Raw genomic sequence first — 21421 nt, 5'->3', positions numbered from 1 at the left:
GGCAGCATAGGGAACCCTATGCAGATGTTGCCAGGCTAATTTATGTCAGATAAACGGTGATTGGAAAATTCTCAAACTGCTGTCAAATTTCCTAAACTTCCTCCATTCCAAGAACCAGCTTCAGGACAAGCAGAAATTCCAATAATTGTAGCTAGACAGAAGGAGACCAAGGACTGACCAAGACCACAATTTTCAAGAAGAAAATTTCTATAGAAACATCTTATTTTCCCACAAAGAACAGCTGTCACTGCGCAGTGGTCCATTCACTGGCCAGTCATGTCTCAGGATACAGACTGTTACAATGATGAAACAGAGGAGAAAATTTAATCTTCATTATCATTCCAAAACAATCCTTTTATCTTGTTCAAAAGAGATAACAAATATAATTAAGTTAAGCTTTTTAGGACTGTTTGCATGAACAGATGACAGCGCTCAATGAACAAAAGCAACTGGAAATAAATATCTTACTTTTTAAAAATCCATACCTCCTGCCCAGCACTGTATAGTACTACAGCGAACTTCTTTTCAAAGGAATTCCAATAACCCAAATTAATTTATGATACATCACATTTGGATAAACAACAATCTCTCGTGTTAAGTTTACTCTTGTAAGTAGTGTGCAGGGCTGTCATGTTTCTCTTTTTCTGTAGTTTTTCTGTATCTGATGCAGAAAACAACTGCACACCCAACTGCCTAAAATTACCAAATTTTCTCATACATTTCTTGCAAAACTGGAAAACTTGGAAATTCCTCTTGGTTTCAGAGAAGGAAAATAAAGACTTAAGGAACAGTGTATTTTGCATCTTTCCTCAGCTCTTTATATTTCCCAATACTTCATTGCTTTCCAATCTTCTTTTATAACTGACTACTCCCTTTGACAGGCAAAGCTCTGCATGTAACACCATGAAATTGTTAATAATATAGGAAGCAAATATACAGCTATCTAAAATAATTCTGACGTACTTTAGTCTATGCTGCAAAGTTTACAGAAAAACTGCAATATGAGGAGCTACAGTGAATAGCTAAGACACTACCATTCATTAAAAAAGTTGAGGTTTTTTGTTTGTTTAAGAAAAAACATGTATAATTTTCTAATAGGACAGACCTCGGAAAACTCCACATGTCAGGAGCAGAGGGTACCAGTCACACCACAAGAGAAAAATGTGAGAGATTATTCATAAAAGTCCAACTGCAGGATCAGAACTTCATTAAGCAAAGAAGCTTTGTGGGACATACCTGGCTATATATGAGACAAAAACCTTTTGGGCCTTAAGATTATGAAAGGCAAGTTTCTGTACAGTAGGAAAGAAAATATTTCATATTCTTTGTTTCTACTTTTCCTCATTGATTTCACTTTAAAAGGAGAAAATGAGAAGTAGCATCATCATCAAAAGCTTTAATTACCTGATGAAAATGGGGGAATTCAAGAAAGTGCTTGAAAATGTCAATTTTTTTGAGAGAGACAGAGACATCTCTTTGTGTCAGTGCCCCGAATGTACTTTAGCTATCTCAGCAGCAATGTCAGTTTATTGCAGAGAAACCAAAATCATAACAGGATATATGAAGTCATTGACCTTTCTCCAGATCTGTGCAATAGTAGCTTAGAGTTTGTACTTGAACAACCAGAAAACCTGATAACTAATCTCTGAAGGAAACAAACATAATCCCTCAAATCCTTGGTGAAAACAGCAAGTGCTTTTGTATCCCAGTTGTCCAAGAGTTACCTTTAACAACAACTCAATGACTTCTGTATGAACAAGACCATGCACTGGCTCTCCGTTGATATGAGTAATCAGGTCTCCAGCTTTTAAACCCGCTTGGTATGCTGCACCTCCTTCTTCCACATTCTGGAAATCAGAGATGAAGAGAATATACACAAAATGGACTCGTGTTAACTAAACCTCATACTTTCAAGAGTAGGCTTTGTTTAAAGAATTCTTTCCATAAAGCCAGTTGGCAACGAAGAAACCTTACAGATATTAAGTTCTATGAAGGAAGAGAAAAAGAACCAGCCATTTCACCATCAGCTACTTACTTGAACTTTATACTTACATGGGGCCTGGAATGGTTTCAAAGCTCACTGAAACACTGCTTGTTGCCACTGGTATTAAGTAAGCTCTGTATAGCAGGGCAGTTTTCATGCATGATAAAGAAGGGATGATTCACTCCCCACAGCAAAATTTCAGATTTGAATGAAGATTTTTAACATCTGACACTTAGAAATACTTGCATGATTAAGGCAGTAGTCACATGCAGTACCCTAATCATGATACAAAACTTTAACTCCTCCATATAGTTAAGGACTGTTTGTATTTGGTTTGAATTTACCAGGCTGCCTATTAGAGGGAACAAAGGTGATGCAGGACCAAAACAAATTGAATTGCAAATGATTAAATAATTTATTATATTTAAAAATGAGCTTTTGAAGAATTCTAAGTCATGCAGCCACTACTGAAGCCTACAGTGCTTACAGAACTAAAAAAATAAATATCTATAGTATTTTGAAAAAAGCCAAGGTTTCACTTTTACTGCAATGTACCATTATTTTTCTTCCTTTCACTGATGTGATGCTACACCAGTGGCAAAAAGTCCAATTTTTTTATTTATTCCATTATCAGTCACATGTACCCCAATCTCCAGATTCAATGTTCTTGATGGATTAATAGGTCTGAGAGGTAAACAACATGAACGAAAAATGAATGATACACTACCACATTAGTAGCATTGCTATTTCAAAACCCACCATGGATATTTACAACAAAACATTATACAAAACTTCAAAGCTTTTGATATATTTGTAATGAATTTTTCAAAATTATTTTAAGGTAGTTGAAATATTTTAGTTTATATATATACATACACATATATGTATGTATAATATAGAAATTATATAAAATATATTATTGGTTATCAACCTCAATTATAAAATAAATATAAATACATACATATTTACATAAATATATATTTATTTTACAATTAAGGAGGTTGATAACCAATGAAATGCAAGAACTGCTGTCTTGTCCTTTAGCCTGTCTCCCACTTCATTCAAACCAGTAGTGAACAGAGGATGAAAAATACATGATTTATTCATGACAGTCAGTCTTTTTCCTGTGCCATAGAATCCTCAAAGGTATTCACAATTCCAAATGATTTGCACATTTCTACGCAAAAGAAAGTTGGTGCTTGAAAACTGCCTACTTGTGCCTAGTAAAATACACAAGGAACCTGTTGACTTTCATGAATCCCTTAATTGAAGCAGTTTAATAAACTCCATGTATATTTCAACAATTTCTTTTTACAGTCTCTTAGTTTTGCAGACCCTGCCCCCAATCAAAGAGGGGCTGCACCAACTCTTTGGTTTTCTAAGCCACAGCACTCTGAACTTAGACATGGCTGTTCACAATTGCCAAACTTGCTAAAAGTGGAAGTGACCCATGCAGAGGGTCAACATCACACGTAGGTACCGCTTCTGCCAAAGGTGTGCATTATATGGCTTGGGGCGGCCCTACAGCCAACACTGGCCTTGTGCACAGGCACAAATTTCATTCTAAGAAAACTGTTTGGCACAACATCACAATTTACACAGTAACTGTCAAGAAACAGATACCATGGGTACAAAAGATCAAAAGCAAATACATCATTACAGTTTTCTGTAGCTGTATATAAGCAAAAAAAAAAAAAAAATCTTACCCAAACAATATGGTGCACAGTGTAGATATCGCTGTCACCCACGTAAACCCTGATTGCTTGGATGGTGAAGCCATACTTTTTTCCTGAACTGTGAATTACTATCGGCTGATGAAGACTTGCAGCAGCAATTGAAGAATCATGGCTGGGGGATGAATCTTGTGAGGATGAAGGATCAGATGATATGGAATGAGGAGACACAGGACTTCCCAAAGGAGAGAAACCAAACACATCTGGAAAAAAAAAAATCTGCCTATTAGAGTACATTCTGAGCACACACAAACACAGACACAGAACAGGGAATCGCTTAAAGTTTTATGACATCTTTGTGTCAAAATATATCATTGTGTTTGCATAAACACTCTCTCCTCCTCACTCAGTGTGAATCTTAGTGAATGAGAAGTTTGACTGACAACCAGATCTTAGAACTAAATTTCTTTCCCCATAGCTTAACCCCTGTTTTCTTAATGCAAGGATTAACTTGTTAGATGTAGGCTACCTTTTCCTTTTAGATAGGAAACACACTCATTGCTAACATGGAAAGAACAATTCTCAGTCCTCTTCCTAACAAACGCTCATGAAAAGAAAATCAGAGTTCGGTAGTAGATGTCATTGTGAGTACACCCAAAACCATCCCCCAAATCATCCAGCAGTGCTAAAGAAAGCGTTAGTTGGTATTTTGGATTCAGTTATATATAAAGACTACTGTACTTAAACCACAATATCTAGTTGGTACGTAGGACAGTAACTCACAATTCTTGTACCAAGCCTCCATTTTTCTACATTCTGCTACTTCATGTAAGACCACAAGAATTTCTTGCAACAATAATATCAATTATGGCTTCGTTTTATTTCATTGTTTTGAAAGCACTCTGTGCTTGCGTTTGCGCAAATGTAAACACAATTGCTGCAGCATAAAACACACTTTGGTGACTGTAACGGTGACAGCTCTCAAAAGGAATGCAGCCCAGAAACATTCCAGGTTTGGTTTCCGTGCCAAGCAATGTCATGTGAGGGCAGATATGCTTTGTCAGCACAGGTGCTACTCCCTAAATGTGAGTCACCAGAGGCTCCTAGAGATTGGTATCACTGAGTTAATGCTGAAATCCCACAGAACAGCCAAGCCCAGAGGGGCTGTCACTGTCATCCTCTGGCTCTGAAACATGCTCAGATCCCTCTGCTTTTGCTATCTGATATGTGTGGGACATGTCCTGTGACTCTCAGCCACATGACTCAGGTCAGGAACACTGGCCATCTATTGCTGTAGTTTATTTTACTGATAAACATGAATGAGGCAGGTTTTTGGACAGTATTAGGTACAGCTAACATATAAGATTTTGGTTGATATAAAGACAACATTTTTCAGTGTAGGCAAAGCTAAATTTGGATTTTATAGAACGATGCTGAGATTAAACTGAAAGAAAACCATAGTTTAATAAGCACAGTAACTCAGTCTATACCATCTCTGAACTTAGTGATTCTTATCCAACAGCTGTGAAAGAACTACTAGAATATAAACTGATGAATAACTCTGAGTATTACTTGGCTGTGTAATTATCTGCGTGTATATCATGCTCCTGTGATAGCTAATCTCAATAATTAGCATGCACTGTAGGCCCTCTACAAGCAGAAAAACTATGGTGCTAACTGTTACAGGGGTATACCAAAAAAACCACTTATGACATTTGGGAGAGAAATATTATTTGGAAGAGAAATATTATTTGGAAGAAAGAGTCTATACAAGGAACAAGCCCAGAGTGTTTGCAAGCCACTCGCAGTTTACAATGTCAACAATGCCCTGAACAGGCTGAGCACATGGTCACTACCTTTCTCATTGTAAAAATAAAGCCATCTTCATCTCTCATATGCATTTTGTGAGAATGATCATTCACATTTGGACAGCATCACAGAAATGCTAAGTATTCTTTTCATTGCCACCTGGCTGTCCTCATTCAAGCAGGGGCAAAATATTCCTCTTTAATTGAAACTCTTGACTTATCTCATTAAAAAATACTCATGGTTAGCTGGTAGAATTACAGGTATTGCATAGGAAGCCTATGCTGTTCTTTAAACTGTATGGTGAAGAAGGGTAGAAAACATGAGGTGAATCAGATGGGCCTTTCACCTCTCCAAGGTCTCCAAAACACATGCACAATAGCACTGTGTTTGCTCACCAAGGTATTACGGAGTGCATAGGGCACACGTGCTTTACAACCCAGAGATAGGTGAAGTCTAAGATGTCAACTCTCTCTGCCTCAGAGAGCCAGAACCAACTCTTCAACACTGCGTACAATTCACTAGCCTGAGGACTCAAAGCAACCTGATGAAGTTACTGTCAAAGCCACCTTTGAACATATGAAGCAAGTGCAGGGTTATGTTATCAGACCAGCAGATACTTAAATATTACACCTAAGGTCTAAAAGCAACATATGGCCAGTGTGCAAAATTGAGACATAATCCCACTTTTGGAAAAAAATCCCTCTAAGTTTGGGAAATTTGGACTTTGATTCTGAACCATTACAAAGCAAAGCACCAATGCTTCATCTGGAAACACTCAATACTACTATTATACTTCCACTTATTTATAGCAATATTTCTGGCTTCACATTTTGAGTACTCCATGTAAGCCAATATAGTACAAACAGGAGCCTACAGGCTATTTCCACTTTTGTGACACTTCTCTCTGGCTTATCACCTTTCCTTACAGGAGATGGGAGAGAACTAGTCAGGCTAGTGCTGTTACAGTGTGCTGCTGTAATAAACAGCTATTCGTGGAGATGTACCTAGCGAGCTGCTTAGAACTTAAGCTACAACCCTACTGTAGGACGGGCCAGGACTGAAGCCTGCATCCTGCTGTGCATGCACATGGTCGAAGACAAAGTAGTCACCACTAAGCTACAGTTTTTCCTGTCAGAGAAGGTCCCTCAGCTGTGATGTGACCACTGTAACTGGCTGACAAGATGGGACCATCTAGTAACACACATGAACAACAAGAGAAACAAAAAACCCCTGTAACATAGAATCCATTCTGGACTCTCCAAAATCTTGCATTTATGTCGTAAACCATCAAGTATGCACAAATCATAACATTTCAAACAAAAAGATTTATCTCTACCTCCTGGGATCATGAGGGACAAAGCACTCGCAGAAAGGGACTTTGTGACTTTTCCAGAGATGATCTTTATCTCTGTGCTTTCTAATCGCTGATGAGCCATGTGAGATGCAACTTCACTGGGTGACTTTGAGGAGTTATCTGTACTGTCCATGCTCTCACTTCTTCCATTTATCTGATCTAAGTGCTCTGAAAAACTGCCAACTGTACAAAGAAGAATGGATAAACACATTGAGGGAAAACTGTGGGTCAGGGAGGGGAAACAGTACAATTGTGAGATAGGAATTTTTCTTTCTGTCCACAAGTTCATAAAACAACATTATAGAAATCTGAGTAATTCTTCCAGACTTACAGAATGCATTAAGGTTAATAGAATGAATTGAAGCAACAGTTTATGTAGTCACTGACTAAAGTAAAATGTAGACAAAAGCTAAAGCAAGTTTGGTATCTCAATATGCAGCACTCACCTTAGAGAACTTAATCATACATTTATTTTTCATGTGAACTCCTCCTAAAGTAAATGAGAGGCTCCAATCCTACATAAGTTGCTATCAACTTAACTTTTCAAAAATCATTAAAACACTAAGTACAATTTTATTTTTAATTATTATCTTTTGCTTTTATTCTTTGGGTGGTTTTCTACAACACTCATGAGGAGAAAGATACCTGGTACCACAAAACTCAATATTACAACCACATTAGTATTAGTCTATCATAGGTAATGAACTTCTACAATATTGAATGGAAGGAAGGACAACAGCATTTCAAACAATAAAAAAAACCATAAAGGCCTTGTGTCATGTGAACAACCTGCAAATGATTTCTTCAAAGATTCAAAGATGTCACAGGAAAGTTGTATGACCTTATGAAACAAGCACCAAGGGTAGGTCGCCTGTTTAAAGACACAGCAGTAATTCCTAGTATTTCTTTAAGGTCACTGAATATCCTGTTGCTAATGGACCACAGAAAAAAATGAAATTTTTCTTAAGTGTAATTGATAAGTGACAAGAGAGGAACAGATGCTTTGAGTTATCACTGTGCTGCGCTAATGCCAACACCACAACATGGGGCTGGGGGAGTGAGCAGGACTCAGGATACAGCACAGTCAAGGTTTTTGACAAGGGAAGGAGATGGAAATGGTTGTACAGCTGTATGGACTTGAGGAAAATGCAGGCTACAAGGACAATTAGGGGTATGGGGATAGAAAGGAGATATAATATAAGGGGTATCTTGAGACAACTCAGTGAGGTACAAAAGAGAAATAAGCTGAAGACAGGTATATGTGGAGAGGAGGTAACTGGAACCTATATATGGACAAATGTAAGACTGATATAGGCCTAGACCTGCATTAAGTATCAGGTCTTCCCACAGTTATACAAAACTCTCCTCTGAAAGTACAAAACCAGCAAGATACTAGGGCCCTGAATCCTACTGAAATGCATGCAAATACTTGTGCTGGGAGATGGATGCATAAAGGAAATAAATTATTCAAGTAGGGAATTGTTTACAACACTCCCTCCTAGATTCCTAATGACACAAGTGATTTCCACAAGTCAAAGACAACCCTGCCAATTCTGAAAGGCATACATCATTGAGATGTCTTAATTAAAAACACACAATGGTACAGCACAGAGTGTTAGAAAACAGCAATACAGATCAGTTGGAATGACTCCAGGATGATCGATTAAAAAAAAAAAAAATCACCAACTTCATCGAGGAAAGGTATAAAAATAGTGCTTTAAGTGCTCAAGGGATCCACAGAAGGATCCTGCAACAGCTCTATGGTCAAAGTCATAATTTTATTCACTTGCCTAGCAGCCCTCCAGAGTCAGTGAAGTAACATCAAATGTTGGCATTTCCAAAAATGCTGACACTTTCCCATACATATTTTTATGAGATTTTATTAGTTTGAGCCTGAGCCCAAACCAGACCCCCTTTGGGGATGTTTTCTTTTTTAAAGCAGTTCTGAAATGCAGGACTTCTAAATCCATGAATGCTACTGCTAAACAAAGAAGATCCACAACTGTTTCTAATGTCATCATTCAAGAGACCCACTGTGAATTACCTGATAATGTGGAGCTGCTGATCATACTGGCTGGAGTGGTTACTTCAGGTTCATCTTGCACTATTTCCTCGCCCACAAACACAGAGTTTTCCTGTTCCTCCTGAGGTCCCACTAAGCAGGTGGAATCATCCTGTTCTCCTTCAGCTGATATGGCCAACTTTGGAAGCAAACCAGAACTGTGTCGCTGCCTGCTACTCCCAGTGTCAGAGGAGATGGATGTAGATATTTGTTGTCTGCATTAGAAATAAGCAAACTCTCATGCAGTTATTGAGATGAGGAGGCCTGCTACCTGACAAGCAGGACGTGGACCACTTCCAGCACCTCATTCTACTTACGTTTCAGAATATTCTGAACTCCAGCTTAAAGATTCCATAGAAGGCAATGTTACGCTTTTTGGTTTGTCTCCTGTGTCTTCCTTTTCTTCACCTTGCGTTTGAGTGACTCGATCTATGCTACTAAAAACCTATTACAGATACAAAAAACAACAACAAAAAATCCAACTCACCACAATTTATATTTGATATAAAAAGATATGCAGAAAAGTACATTTCAGGTGGTACTCTGCATGTTCTAAATGCTTATACAGTATTTCAGAGTGTATACTTCAAACTTCTCGAGCCTTTTTAAATTTCCAAGAGTTTGTGTTCTTAAAATGCTTTCCTATTTTGCTTTCTTGGCTCCTCACATAAAGGGTCACGAATAACATCTCTTCTCATTACGAATTCATCAGCTTTCTCCCCATTTCACTGTGTGAACCACGAGACTACAATCAAAATCCATAGCCTTGGGGGCTCTAGGTCACAGGATCAACACACATCTTGGATTAATTCACAACCATAAAGTCAGTCAAGAAAAAAAAACAACCACCAACCTTAACCCTAAGATACTGACTTAATATCTACCAGTAAGGTGTGGAAAGCAGAAAAATGAATCTGAATTGACCATGAAGTTAAGAATAAATTACTTGGCTAAAGGATTTAGAAAAAAATAAACTCTGATCTTTGGAATTCTTTTGTTTGCTTAGCTGACAAATCGCATACAGAAACTATCAGCTGTATATTCTACAGCCCGAGAGGCACAGCTAGAGATGCAATGACATAATGACATTAACAAACCAAACTATTACTGTGTGTCGTGGTTTAACCCCAGTCAGCAGCCAAGCACCACGCAGCCGCTCCCTCACTCCCCATCCCACCCCCCCTGCTCCTGGTAGGATGGGGAGGAGAATCGGGAAAGAAGGCAGAACTCATGGGTTGAGATAAGAACAGTTTAATAAGTAAAATATAAAATTAACAATAATAATAATGAAATATAATAATAATAATTGTAATGAAAAGGAATATAACAAAAAAAAGGAGGGGGGGGGAAGGAAATAAAAACAGTGATGCACAATGCAATTGCTCACCACCCGCTGACCGATGCCCGAGCCACGATCTGCCCCTCCCGGCCAACTCCCCCCTGTTTATATACTGGGCATGACGTTCCATGGTATGGAATACCCCTTTGGCTAGTTCAGGTCAGCTGCCCCGGCTATGCTCCCTCCCAGCTTCTTGTGCACCTGCTTGCTGGCAGAGCATGGGAAACTGAAAAGTCCTTGGCTTAAGATAAGCGCTACTTAGCAACAACTAAAACATCAGAGTGTTATCAACATCATTCTCACACTGAATCCAAAACACAGCACTGCACCAGCTACTAAGAAGAGAGTTAACTCTGTCCCAGCCAAAACCAGGACACTGTGTTACAGAGCTTTCAAAAGGACAAGTTCACAGAATCACAGAATGAGGTCGGAAGGCACTTCTGCAGGTCATCTAGTCCAACCCCCCTGCTCAAGCAGGGTCACCTAGAGCTGGTTGCCCAGGACCATGTCCAGATGGCTTTTGAAGATCTCCAAGGATGGAGACTCCACAAACTCTCTGGACAACCTGTGCTAGTGCTCGATAACCCTCACAGTAAAAAAGTGTTTCCTTCCTTTCCAGGTCCCTGCTGACTGGAAGCTAGCCAATGTTATTCCCATCTACAAAAAGGGCGAGAGGGAAGACCCAGGAAACTACAGACCTGTTAGTCTAACCTCAGTTCCTGGTAAAATTATGGAGAAGATTATGCTGGGTACTATTGAAAGGCATTTGAAGAACAATGCAATCCTCAGGCACAGTCAACATGGGTTCACAAAGGGAAAGTCCTGTTTAACCAATTTGATATCCTTCTACGATAAGGTCACCTGCCTAGTGGATGAAGGGCAGGTGGCGGATGTAGTTTTTTCTGGATTTTAGTAAGGCTTTTGATACTGTCCCTCACAGCATCCTTCTGGACAAGTTGTCCAACTGTGAGATGAGCAGGTACACGGTGCACTGGGTGAAGAACTGGCTGAAGGGCAGGGCTCAAAGGGTTGTAGTGAATGGGGCTACATCTGGCTGGCGACCGGTCACCAGCGCTGTCCCTCAGGGTTCAATCCTAGGGCCAGTTCTGTTCAATATTTTTATCAACGATCTGGATGCAGGAGTTGAATGCACCATTAGCAAGTTTGCTGATGATACCAAACTGGGAGGTGCTGTTGACTCTCTTGAGGGACAAGAGGCCTTGCAGAGGGATCTGGATAGATTGGAGCATTGGGCAATCATCAGTGGCATGAAATTTAACAAGTCCAAACGCCAGATTCTGCACCTGGGACGGAGTAACACCGAGCACAAGTATAAATTGGGAGAGGAGTGGCTGGAGAGCAGCCCTGCAGAAAGGGATCTGGGGGTGCTGGTTGACAGCAGGCTCAATATGAGTCAGCAGTGTGCCCTGGCAGCCAAGAGGGCAAACTGCATCCTGGGGTGCATCAAACACAGCATAACCAGCCGGTCAAGAGAGGTGATTATCCCACTGTATTCAGTGTTGGTGTGGCCTCACCTTGAGTACTGTGTGCAGTTCTGGGCCCCACAATTTAAGAAGGATGTTAAGGTACTCGAATGCATCCAGAGGAGGGCAACAAAGCTGGTGAAAAGGCTGGAAGGAATGTCCTATGAGGAGCGGCTAAGGACTCTGGGGTTGTCTAGTTTGGAGAAAAGGAGGCTGAGGGGCGACCTCATTGCTCTCTGCAGTTTCCTGAGGAGGGGAAGTGGAGAGGGAGGTGCTGACCTCTTCTCCTGGGTATCCAGTGACAGGACGCACGGGAATGGTTTAAAGCTGCACCAGGGGAGGTTCAGAGTTGACATTAGGAAGCATTTCTTTACCGAGAGGGTGGTCAAACACTGGAACAGGCTTCCTAGAGAGGTGGTCGATGCCCCATGCCTGTCAGTGTTTAAGAGGCATTTGGCCAATGCCCTTAATAACATGCTGTAACTTTTGGTCAGCCCTGAAGTGGTCAGGCAGTTGGACTAGATGATCATTGTAGGTCCCTTCCAACTGAACTATTCTATTCTATTATCTTCAGACAGAACTTCCTGCATTTCAGTTTGTGCCCATTGCCTCTTGTCCAAGTTATCTCCAAAGAAACTGGATCATTTACCAGTATCTGAATTTGAAACATGCCACCAAGTCAAAATAAGGAGTTTACACAGAATGAGGATAACTACATCCACAATTCCTGTCTCTGCTCCTCCATGCCATCACAGATACAATACATATGTGGTACTGCAGAGCCAGTATAAAATCCACCAATTAAGCCAGGACAAACAAGATATAAACACAGACTTTCAAAATACCTTTAAACAGTTCCTAAAGTAGGTTAAAGAAACTTTTTTAATAGAAAGCTTTTGAAAAATCACTGCTGCCTACTATGTAAGACTATGCATGCTCATTAGGCATTCCACTTCTTAATCCATTATTTCCTACCAGTTTTTCCTCCACAGTATTTCCTGAGCATGTCCACTCTGCTCCTACTGGCATCCCTTGTCCAGCAATAATTAGCTCTCATCCCAACTACTATAGTACCCTTTGGACAGTCAGCTTTACCTTCAATTCACAGCATTCAAATCACTCCCTCAAATCCACATTTCTCCTTGACCAAATCACATGCTAACCACTACTTTGCTTTTTCCTTACAGTCTAATGTCATTTAATTCATCTCTACTATAAGCTAGTACTGTAATCTTTGTTATGCCGTTGCCTGCAAGATACCCAGGACACAACTGGAGCAACATGCAAACTATGTACAAAGAAAACCAACATAAGAAACATGCATTAGCATTTAACAGAACAGTTTCCCTAAAATTTCTCTTATGCTATCATGAATTTTTTACAGAAAATATCAAACTATTTACAATAATTTTCTATTATCTTAAGGTTTCGAGAAATAACTTTCCTACAGAATCTTCCCATGTTTTGATTTAATGGTATTCATTTCATTCTTGCTCAATTTCAGTTAACGTTTCTTGAAGAAACAATGCCATAAACACCTCTTCCATATGTAACATTTCCAAACTCTACAGAAGCAGCAAAATGTTTATGTATACAATACATATTAACATTATAGCAATTTTTACTTACTTTTGAAAATCTGTGTGAACATGAAGAAAACTGTCTTATCTCCAAATTAAAATCTTCATCATTTGTATCATCTTCTTCCTCAGTTTCCATATGGTGGTATTTCTCAGAACGAGCTACAGACAAGGGAAATATAGTATTTGAATTTATCAGGAAGAATGGGTACCAAGCTTTAATATTAACTAAAAGCATAATTTTATTCTTAAGATTATTTCTCCTGAAACGTCAAACCACCAGTGAAATTGCACAGCTGTCAGTGGTTCTGATAAAGGAGATTTTCAAAGCAGTAAGCAAATACAAAAGTCAAAGACAGTGATTATTTAAACAAGGCGTTCATCACATTCTTTTAATACCATCTAATACCTACTGTCAAAATAACTTGTGTCATCTTCAGACTCCAATTGTGGAATAAATTCTGCTTTCTGCCTCAGCAGACTATTCCAGTCGAGGCTCCTGAAGAACTGATGCTGCTTTACTTCATGTGCACCACCTGGGGGAGACAGAGAAAAACACTGAGCAAATGATACCAAATCCTCTGACATTGATTCAACTAAATCCCTGGTCAAAAAATGCAAATTAGCATGGAAAGGCATAGTCATCACTGCAGGCAGGAAAATCTACTACCCGTTCCCACTAGAATCTCCCCTAAACCTGTCAGAGCACCTCCCTATCCCTGTTTTGTTGCTGCCATTTCTTTAACAGTGGTGACATTGCTTTATCTTCTTCTTCCCCCTTTTAACATTTCTATTTTTCTGGCTAGGCTAATTATTATCTATCAGCTACACATTAGTCAGAAGCATCAGATGTAGTAATAGTAGTCGTCAAAATGTAAATATATGCATTAGATGAGTAAGTGCAAATTAGAAAGCAATGAAGAATGATTCTTAATAGTTGCTCAATGTAAATACCATTGCTGATCAGGAGCTCCTTTTGATGTTTTATGGCAATAATACACAATTCTATAGGAAATACCTTATCATTTAGCTTCTTATGGATTACTGCCTTGGATTACTACTTGTCATAATGTGTGTTAAACAACTACACTAGTTTCAAGTTAAGAAACAACTATAAGAACACAATGAAGTACTGGAATTTTTGTCCTGGGGAGGTGGGAGGGGATGTTATTAATAAGCATAAAAGTAATTCTAAAAACTGAACAGATAAACTACAGCGGCAAGAGTTACTGCCAACTTGATACTGTGCGTAAACTTCCCTATGTCAAGGATAAGTCAGGAGAGAGCCATAGAAAAAGCGTGAAGTCTCCAGGATTGGTCCCTAAGTCAGTGTCAAGATTTCTAGGTTGGGTTCTTTGCTTTTCTGACTGTACCAGGGAAAAATTCATAAAAGCCAAATCTTCCCAAAGCAAATAAAAATCACATCTAATTGTAAGTCACTAGCCAAGGAGTGAACATTTCTCTGAACACAGTAATGGAATATTACGGCAGAATTGTATAATTCTTGACTAGGTATCAGACACTTCAAAAACCCAAAGAGGTCTTTTTTCTGTCATTTTCTTTCTTCAAAAGAAGTATAGTATCTATCTATCTCTCTTCTTTCAACTTGACTATGCCACTCGGGTCTCCTGAGCAAGTACATGATTACAATTTTCATGGAGTGTTATGCAGCTAGCTAATACGTATTAGATAGGACTGTCATTTGAAATGCATGATGGAGCCTGGGATAAATCATGCTATTTTCCAGTGCCCCTGTGGGACCTTGTCATGTTGCAGCCTCCGTTTCTGTGAGTTGCTTCTGACACTTAAAAACCTTTGTTGTGGTTTTTAAACACCCCTCTGTGCTTCAAAGAAATGGCTGCCTGATTGCCTTCTTCAGACTGCCAGCTCTTGAGAAACCACGAACAGTCGAAAGAAATCAGCCTGTAAACAAATTGCACAGATGCTCTGTGTGGCAGCACTGACCATTACAGGACTTAAGCCAGCCTCATTCTAGCTAATTCACTTTCTCAACCAGCTGTAGCAAAATAGAGGCAGAATTTGCAATCTACTTGTGATCCAGCCTCTCACAGGGTGACAGTCTTGCATTAACGCTACGTTTACCAGGAAAAAGCATCCTGGCAATGAAACGACAATGCCTGAAAGGAGTATACTTAAAACAAGGGAATGGATCTAGTTGTGGCTCTTCATTTTGCCTTTGGCAGTAGTGCCCTTTGCAGCAGATGAAGCAGGCAGCAAGTGGAGAAGCTGACTGAGGCATGATACCTCCCTCACTCTTACCTTGTTCAACATGGGGCAAGAGAGAACAACAAACTTTGCTGGATGCCACTTACTCCAGACCATCAGCTACAGTGAAGTCTAAGTCTACAGAGATCCCAGATGCTCAGGGAGCAAGGGACATGCAGTTCACTCATCTGTCATGTCACCATGTCCCAAAGGAAGACCTGTCGTTTGGGACCATGTCAATAGTACTTGGGGTCTGGGTTATACTCATGTTCCCCCTGAGTGGCTGTGGTAAGGCCAGTTATGAACTGATTCCTAAAGCTCCTTTTCATATTAGCTCTAAAAATATGCAGCACAATCTGACTGCTGGACTCAGTTTTGCCAGCAATTTTCCAAATACTGTCATGTTGACTCAACCTGCCACTTGGTTTCCTTAGCATCCCCAATATATTTATATTCATGGCATACAGTATTCACTATAAATAAAAATATGGCTTTATATTCAGGCTCTTTTACATAGGAGGCCTTTTTTGCTGTGTTTACACAGTGCTTTGCCCAGTGGGATGGCAGTCAGTGACTAGGGCTCCCATGCATTAACACTTTAAAAATCATGTGCAATATTCTTCACTACTGCCTCTCACCCAAATTCCCAAATAAGCCTGCTCCATCAACTAACAAATAAACTCTATTACATAAATGCACAGTGCTTTCATTAGTCTATGCAGGCTCACTGCTCCTAATACCACATGCCAGGTTCTTCACTTGAAATGGAACGAGCAAAGCACTGAATAACTACAGTGGAAGAAGCTGGCAGCTTGCGTTCTCACCAACATCCGTTTACTTCCTTAACATTCACACTTTTGGTTTTATTCTTTTTCATGCAAGGCAGTAGTGCTGAATGAGAATGACAAGACCTTTCACAAGACAACCTCAGACAGTAATTTCTGAATAATTAGTTCGAGTACTCATCAACCACCCTAAAGCCTGGAGGAACTAATTTGCTAGGTTAAGATACTTCTGGAAAAAGAAGCATCAGTTGTGTATTGATTTTCCTTCTCTACTTCTGTGTTTAGTTATTTAATATTGTATTCATGAAGGAACCCCATCCAATGGCTAACTGGGTCTTTGAGAGGTTTCTGTTTTACTTGTCAAAGTAAGAGAAGAATAAATGCGAACGACCACATGTAAACTCCACAAAAGGACAGTCATCATCTTGTTAAGCTCATATTACTGGTTTGAATCTATAAAATACCCTCTGCTATAATGACATGTTGTCATGCTACTTGCCCTGACAGATGTTTCCCGGGCAAAACAAATAGGTGAACAAAAGCTCCCAATGCCGAATGTAGAAGCTATTTCTAGCACACTAACAATTTAAAATAGTGCCTCCTAACCTGTTCCCAGTCTTTCCAAAGGATTCTGCCTGAGCAGCAGGGTAATCAGATCCTGGGCATCTGGAGGTGGTGCTTCATCCTTTTCAGGCCAGTTGATTTCATCTAGCAAAACAGAAAGTTGTTTGTTATTATTTAAGTCTGATCCCAACATTCAGCAGAAACTGTATGAAAGCTCTCATAGTGAGCTAGCAATAAAGTCAGAGTTAAGGCAACTTTTTCAAGTTGCTCTCTGTTGCATACCAATTACTTCTGATTTTAATACTCTCTATACAGACTCCATAAACATATTTTTATGGTCCCATTTTCCTCGGAAGTATCCTTTAACCCAAAACAGTGTTTAACAACAGAATACAGGAATGCTTGGCTCATGGAAAACTATTGCAAAACACTAGCATACTTGTATGCTGTCCCTCCCCCCCCATCATCATGGTTTAAATTTTAGTTCTGTTCCACAGAAACTGCTGATAAGATGGACACAGCTGACCTGACTGACCAAGCAGTCACTGCTCACATCTGTAATCCTTCTCTAATGCTAGTAGATTCATTGAAGTCATTACTCCCATGACTAAGGGCTGAAGTATTGGACTCTGCTCTGGAGAGATACATGCCAATGTAACTTTTTTCCAAATCTCTCATACTTCAGAGGAAAAAAAACCTCACTCTACTGACTCTTATACTACTAAGGCTTTTGTACTTCATAGCAAGTTGCACCTAAATCTTGCAGTCAAGATATTAAGCCAAGCAGCATCCAGGTAAGACTGAATAAAAATTCTGCCAAACCTTCATTTAAATTAAACAATGGAAAATTGTGCCAGTTTCAATATGAACATGAACTTTATAAAAGCTTACACGGCAAGTTTTGTCTGATTTTTAGCAGAAGCTGCCTCTACAAATGTAATATATGGCAGGTTGAGACAAAACTCTGCAGAAGTTTCTTGGGAGGTACAAGGATTTTGGCATCAGAGAAACAGAATGCTAGAAGCTCAGGAAATACAGAAGACTGTTAAGGATTTTTTTGTAATTATATGATCTAGATTTTTCCTTCAAAATGATCATCATTGGAGAAATAATGATCAGAAGCTACACATGAGATTAATCTTTGCATTTCAGAGTTTAAAGAAAGGTACTGAAATAAACAGGCATGAAATGTAACCTGTTTCTGGAGGGTTATTTTTAACCATGACCATTTTAGGCATCTAAGTTTACACTGAGGCCTCCCACAGTTGTACTCATACAACTTGGGGGAAGGAAAGACAACCTACAACAAAGAAGAAAGGAGCTAAAATGAGGGGGCAAGATTTTTAAGTAGATTTTCAAGTAGAATGTAGATTTCACCCACAGAAACTGGAATAAAAGTCTATGCTATATAGTTTGGATTCTGTTACATGGCTTTTACAGTTGAATACAAGGGGACTATATATGTTAGCACAGGAATCTTATCCAACAAAAGTTCTCCTGCAGATATTGACAGTAAGAATGATTTCAGTAAGTAAGGATATTAAAAAAAAAAAATAAAAAAGCCTGACAAGTCAACATCAAAACAAGAAACTAAGCTGACCAACAGTCTTGGAGAGTGAGTGGGAATGGATCAGGTTTACAAACATACACTTCTACAGATAATTTCTGGAAGATAAATGGACACATTCAAACAGATAAAGTTATTTACATAAGTATCAGCTAGATTGTAACACATAACAATTTGGTTTACAAAATGTAAAATTAATGCAACATGTGAAATAAAGTCTAAAGTGCAAATTTTGTCATTAATTTTAGACTATTCCCTCCCCTCCTCCCAGCCAAAGAACATAAAGATAAAAACACATGTGCATGTGTCTGGAAATGCAATAAAAACATGGGTTATTTCCATATTTGCCTGCCTACATCTTCCACTGCAGTTTAAACCTGATTTGGAAAATAAAGCATGAATATGCATCGCAGCTGTGAGGCATCCAGAACAAAGCCAGCATTTGCTGCTTGTGTTAATTAAACAGTTGATTCTCCTTGTCACTCAGGCCTTGGTGTATCACATCAGAAAACAGCATAGTTATAAATCCATAAACAGCTAGGATGTTGTATAAAGAGGTCATATACTAGAGGCAACTAAAAAAAAAAAAATCTATTTCATTACCATTTACAAACATGCCTGGCTTTCAACTTCAGAGATGGAGGAAAGTGAGATGATGACAGAGTGTCTCCTTATGTACAAAAGGGGATTTGTTGCATTCTCAGAGAACAAGGAACTGGAGGTGTGGTTAGTTTTGTTTCTATTGGGGTTTTTGTTTGTTTGTTTGTTTGGGTTTTTTTGGTCTTAGCTAATGGACCTTTTAAGCAGACCATAAAACAGACTGGGAAATATTCAGTAACAGAGGTGCCATTCTGTTAAACTTTTGGCATAAATAGAGGCCTTCTACATCTATGCATCTGGGAAATTTATGGAAACAGCAGGTAGGATAGTAAATGATTCCGTTTAATTATCATTCAGTTTTGCTACAAGCCACATAACAGTATTTAGGGTCAGCTTGCAGGTTAAGATCTAAAAGGTTATTGAATTTTAAATGAAAGAAGAACAGCTGTTACAGGAATAACATTACACTACAACAGTCACCAATGAAATCATTAACAATCTGTGAATTGAATTTGTTTCCTTCTCTTTCTCATTATTTATTATTCGGGAGTCATTCAGTTTAGGGTTTTATTACATCTTTGTTAATTTCTTCATTGTACCATGAGGCATTTTCCCATTTACGCAAATTTATGTTAACCATTTCTTCTCTGGTGTAATTTCTCTACTAAAGACTGAAAACACTGTGCCATAGTGACATGACTTTTCTACTAATACTGCTTTTCTTTTTCAAACAGTGTAGCTTAACCATTGTACTTTACTGCATTTCTGTACTCAGCAACAATATACGGTAAGTTCAGCTTTTAATCCAAATTTATTCTTATTGCTTTGACAGCAAATTGTATATTACAATATTACAATAATGGTGTCTTTTTTTTTTTTGAGCAAAACTAGCTTGAAAACCTAGTGTATCAGTAAATTTGTAAAAATCTTTACTATTAACATAAATTGAAATGTTTCACAGCAAGCTAAGAAATCTGTTTTTTTGTGATGATCCTCACCACTGATTACTTGTCCAAACAGCTCTTCTGGTGTATCTCCAAAGAATGGCACACACCCAACAAGAAATTCATAAAGTATAATTCCCATAGCCCACCAGTCCACTGGTTTTCCATAACCCTGTCTCAGTATCACTTCAGGAGCTATGTATTCAGGTGTACCGCAGACCTAAAAGAAAGAAAATAAGCATGATGGTAAAATAAGTCTAGTGGTACTAGCTATATCACATAATTTATAATTCTTGAAATGTAAAATAATGTGGAAACATGGAAAAATAGAATTCCATAGGTTTTAGTCTGCTGAGTTTGCATAACATCTAATGTTTTTAGAATGACCTATCTAACATTTACGGGCATCATAATCACATTTGCATGTCTGTCATGCAAAGGACAGTTTGCTTTTCATACATGGGAGTCCATCACAGCAAATACTTTATTTAACTTAAACATATCCTTATCTTTACATGTGTGCTGGTTTTGGCTGGGATAGAGTTAATTTTCTTCATAGTAGCTGGTATGGGACTATGTTTTGGATTTGTGCTGAAAACAGTGTTGATAATACAGGGATGTTGTAGTTATTGCTGAGCAGTGCTTACACAGAGTCAAGGCCTTTTCTGCTTCTCCCATCACCCCACCAGCGAGGAGGCTGGGGGTGCACAAGAAGTTGGGAGGGGACACAGCCAGGACAGCTGACCCCAACTGACCAAAGGGATATTCCAGACCATATGACATCATGCTCAGCATATAAAGCTGGGGGAAGAAGAAGGAAGGGGGGGACGTTTGGAGTGATGGCATTTGTCTTCCCAAGTAACTATTATGCATGATGGAGCCCTCCTTTCCTGGGGATGGCTGAACACCTGCCTGCCGATGGGAAGTAGTGAATGAATTCCTTGTTTTGCTTTGCTTGTGTGCGCAGCTTTTGCTTATTAAACTGTCTTTATCATCTCAACCCATGAGTTTTCTCACTTTTACTCTTCCGATTCTCTCCCCCATCCCATTGGGAGGGAGTGAGCAAGCGGCTGTGTGGTGCTTAGTTGCCGGCTGGGGTTAAACCACGACAACATGAAAGTTGTGATGGTTTTATCTTAAGTAACTTTTACAGTGAACAGATTGTGAGCAATGGTAATGAGGCATGCTTAAAGGGAAATAGGATACAGCAAGGATTTTAGCACCCTTGGTTGTACAATGCATCATGAGCTCCACAAGTACTCTGCTGAGACTTCTGAATTCCTTATAAAAACAGTTTTCCATTTGTGCCTCTCACAGATCCACTTGCACACAATTAGATTGTTCATCTTACTAATAGATCCTAACGTAGAAAGAAAAAAGCCTAGAATAATCTGCAGGGCATCAGTAAAAGTAACTGACATATACAATTGGAATACCAATGCAGAAATAA

General features: G+C 39.0%; 1 protein-coding gene across 1 annotated transcript in view; it reads right to left on the bottom strand.

Moving 5' to 3' along the window:
• The window catches only part of LOC127028997 (microtubule-associated serine/threonine-protein kinase 4-like), a 119910-nt gene that overhangs the window by 7539 nt on the left and 90950 nt on the right, over positions 1–21421 (bottom strand). Inside the window, 9 exon segments of the mRNA XM_050914677.1 lie at positions 1725–1847; positions 3691–3920; positions 6803–7003; positions 8865–9097; positions 9200–9327; positions 13335–13447; positions 13699–13821; positions 16903–17004; positions 20026–20191. Coding sequence (XP_050770634.1) covers positions 1725–1847; positions 3691–3920; positions 6803–7003; positions 8865–9097; positions 9200–9327; positions 13335–13447; positions 13699–13821; positions 16903–17004; positions 20026–20191 — 1419 coding nt within the window.

Source organism: Gymnogyps californianus, unplaced genomic scaffold, assembly GCF_018139145.2.
Source record: "Gymnogyps californianus isolate 813 unplaced genomic scaffold, ASM1813914v2 HiC_scaffold_58, whole genome shotgun sequence".
Classification (NCBI taxonomy): Eukaryota; Metazoa; Chordata; class Aves; order Accipitriformes; family Cathartidae; genus Gymnogyps; species Gymnogyps californianus.
Note: the sequence above shows the minus strand (reverse complement) of the source record. Positions and strands in the feature narration are given on the sequence as shown.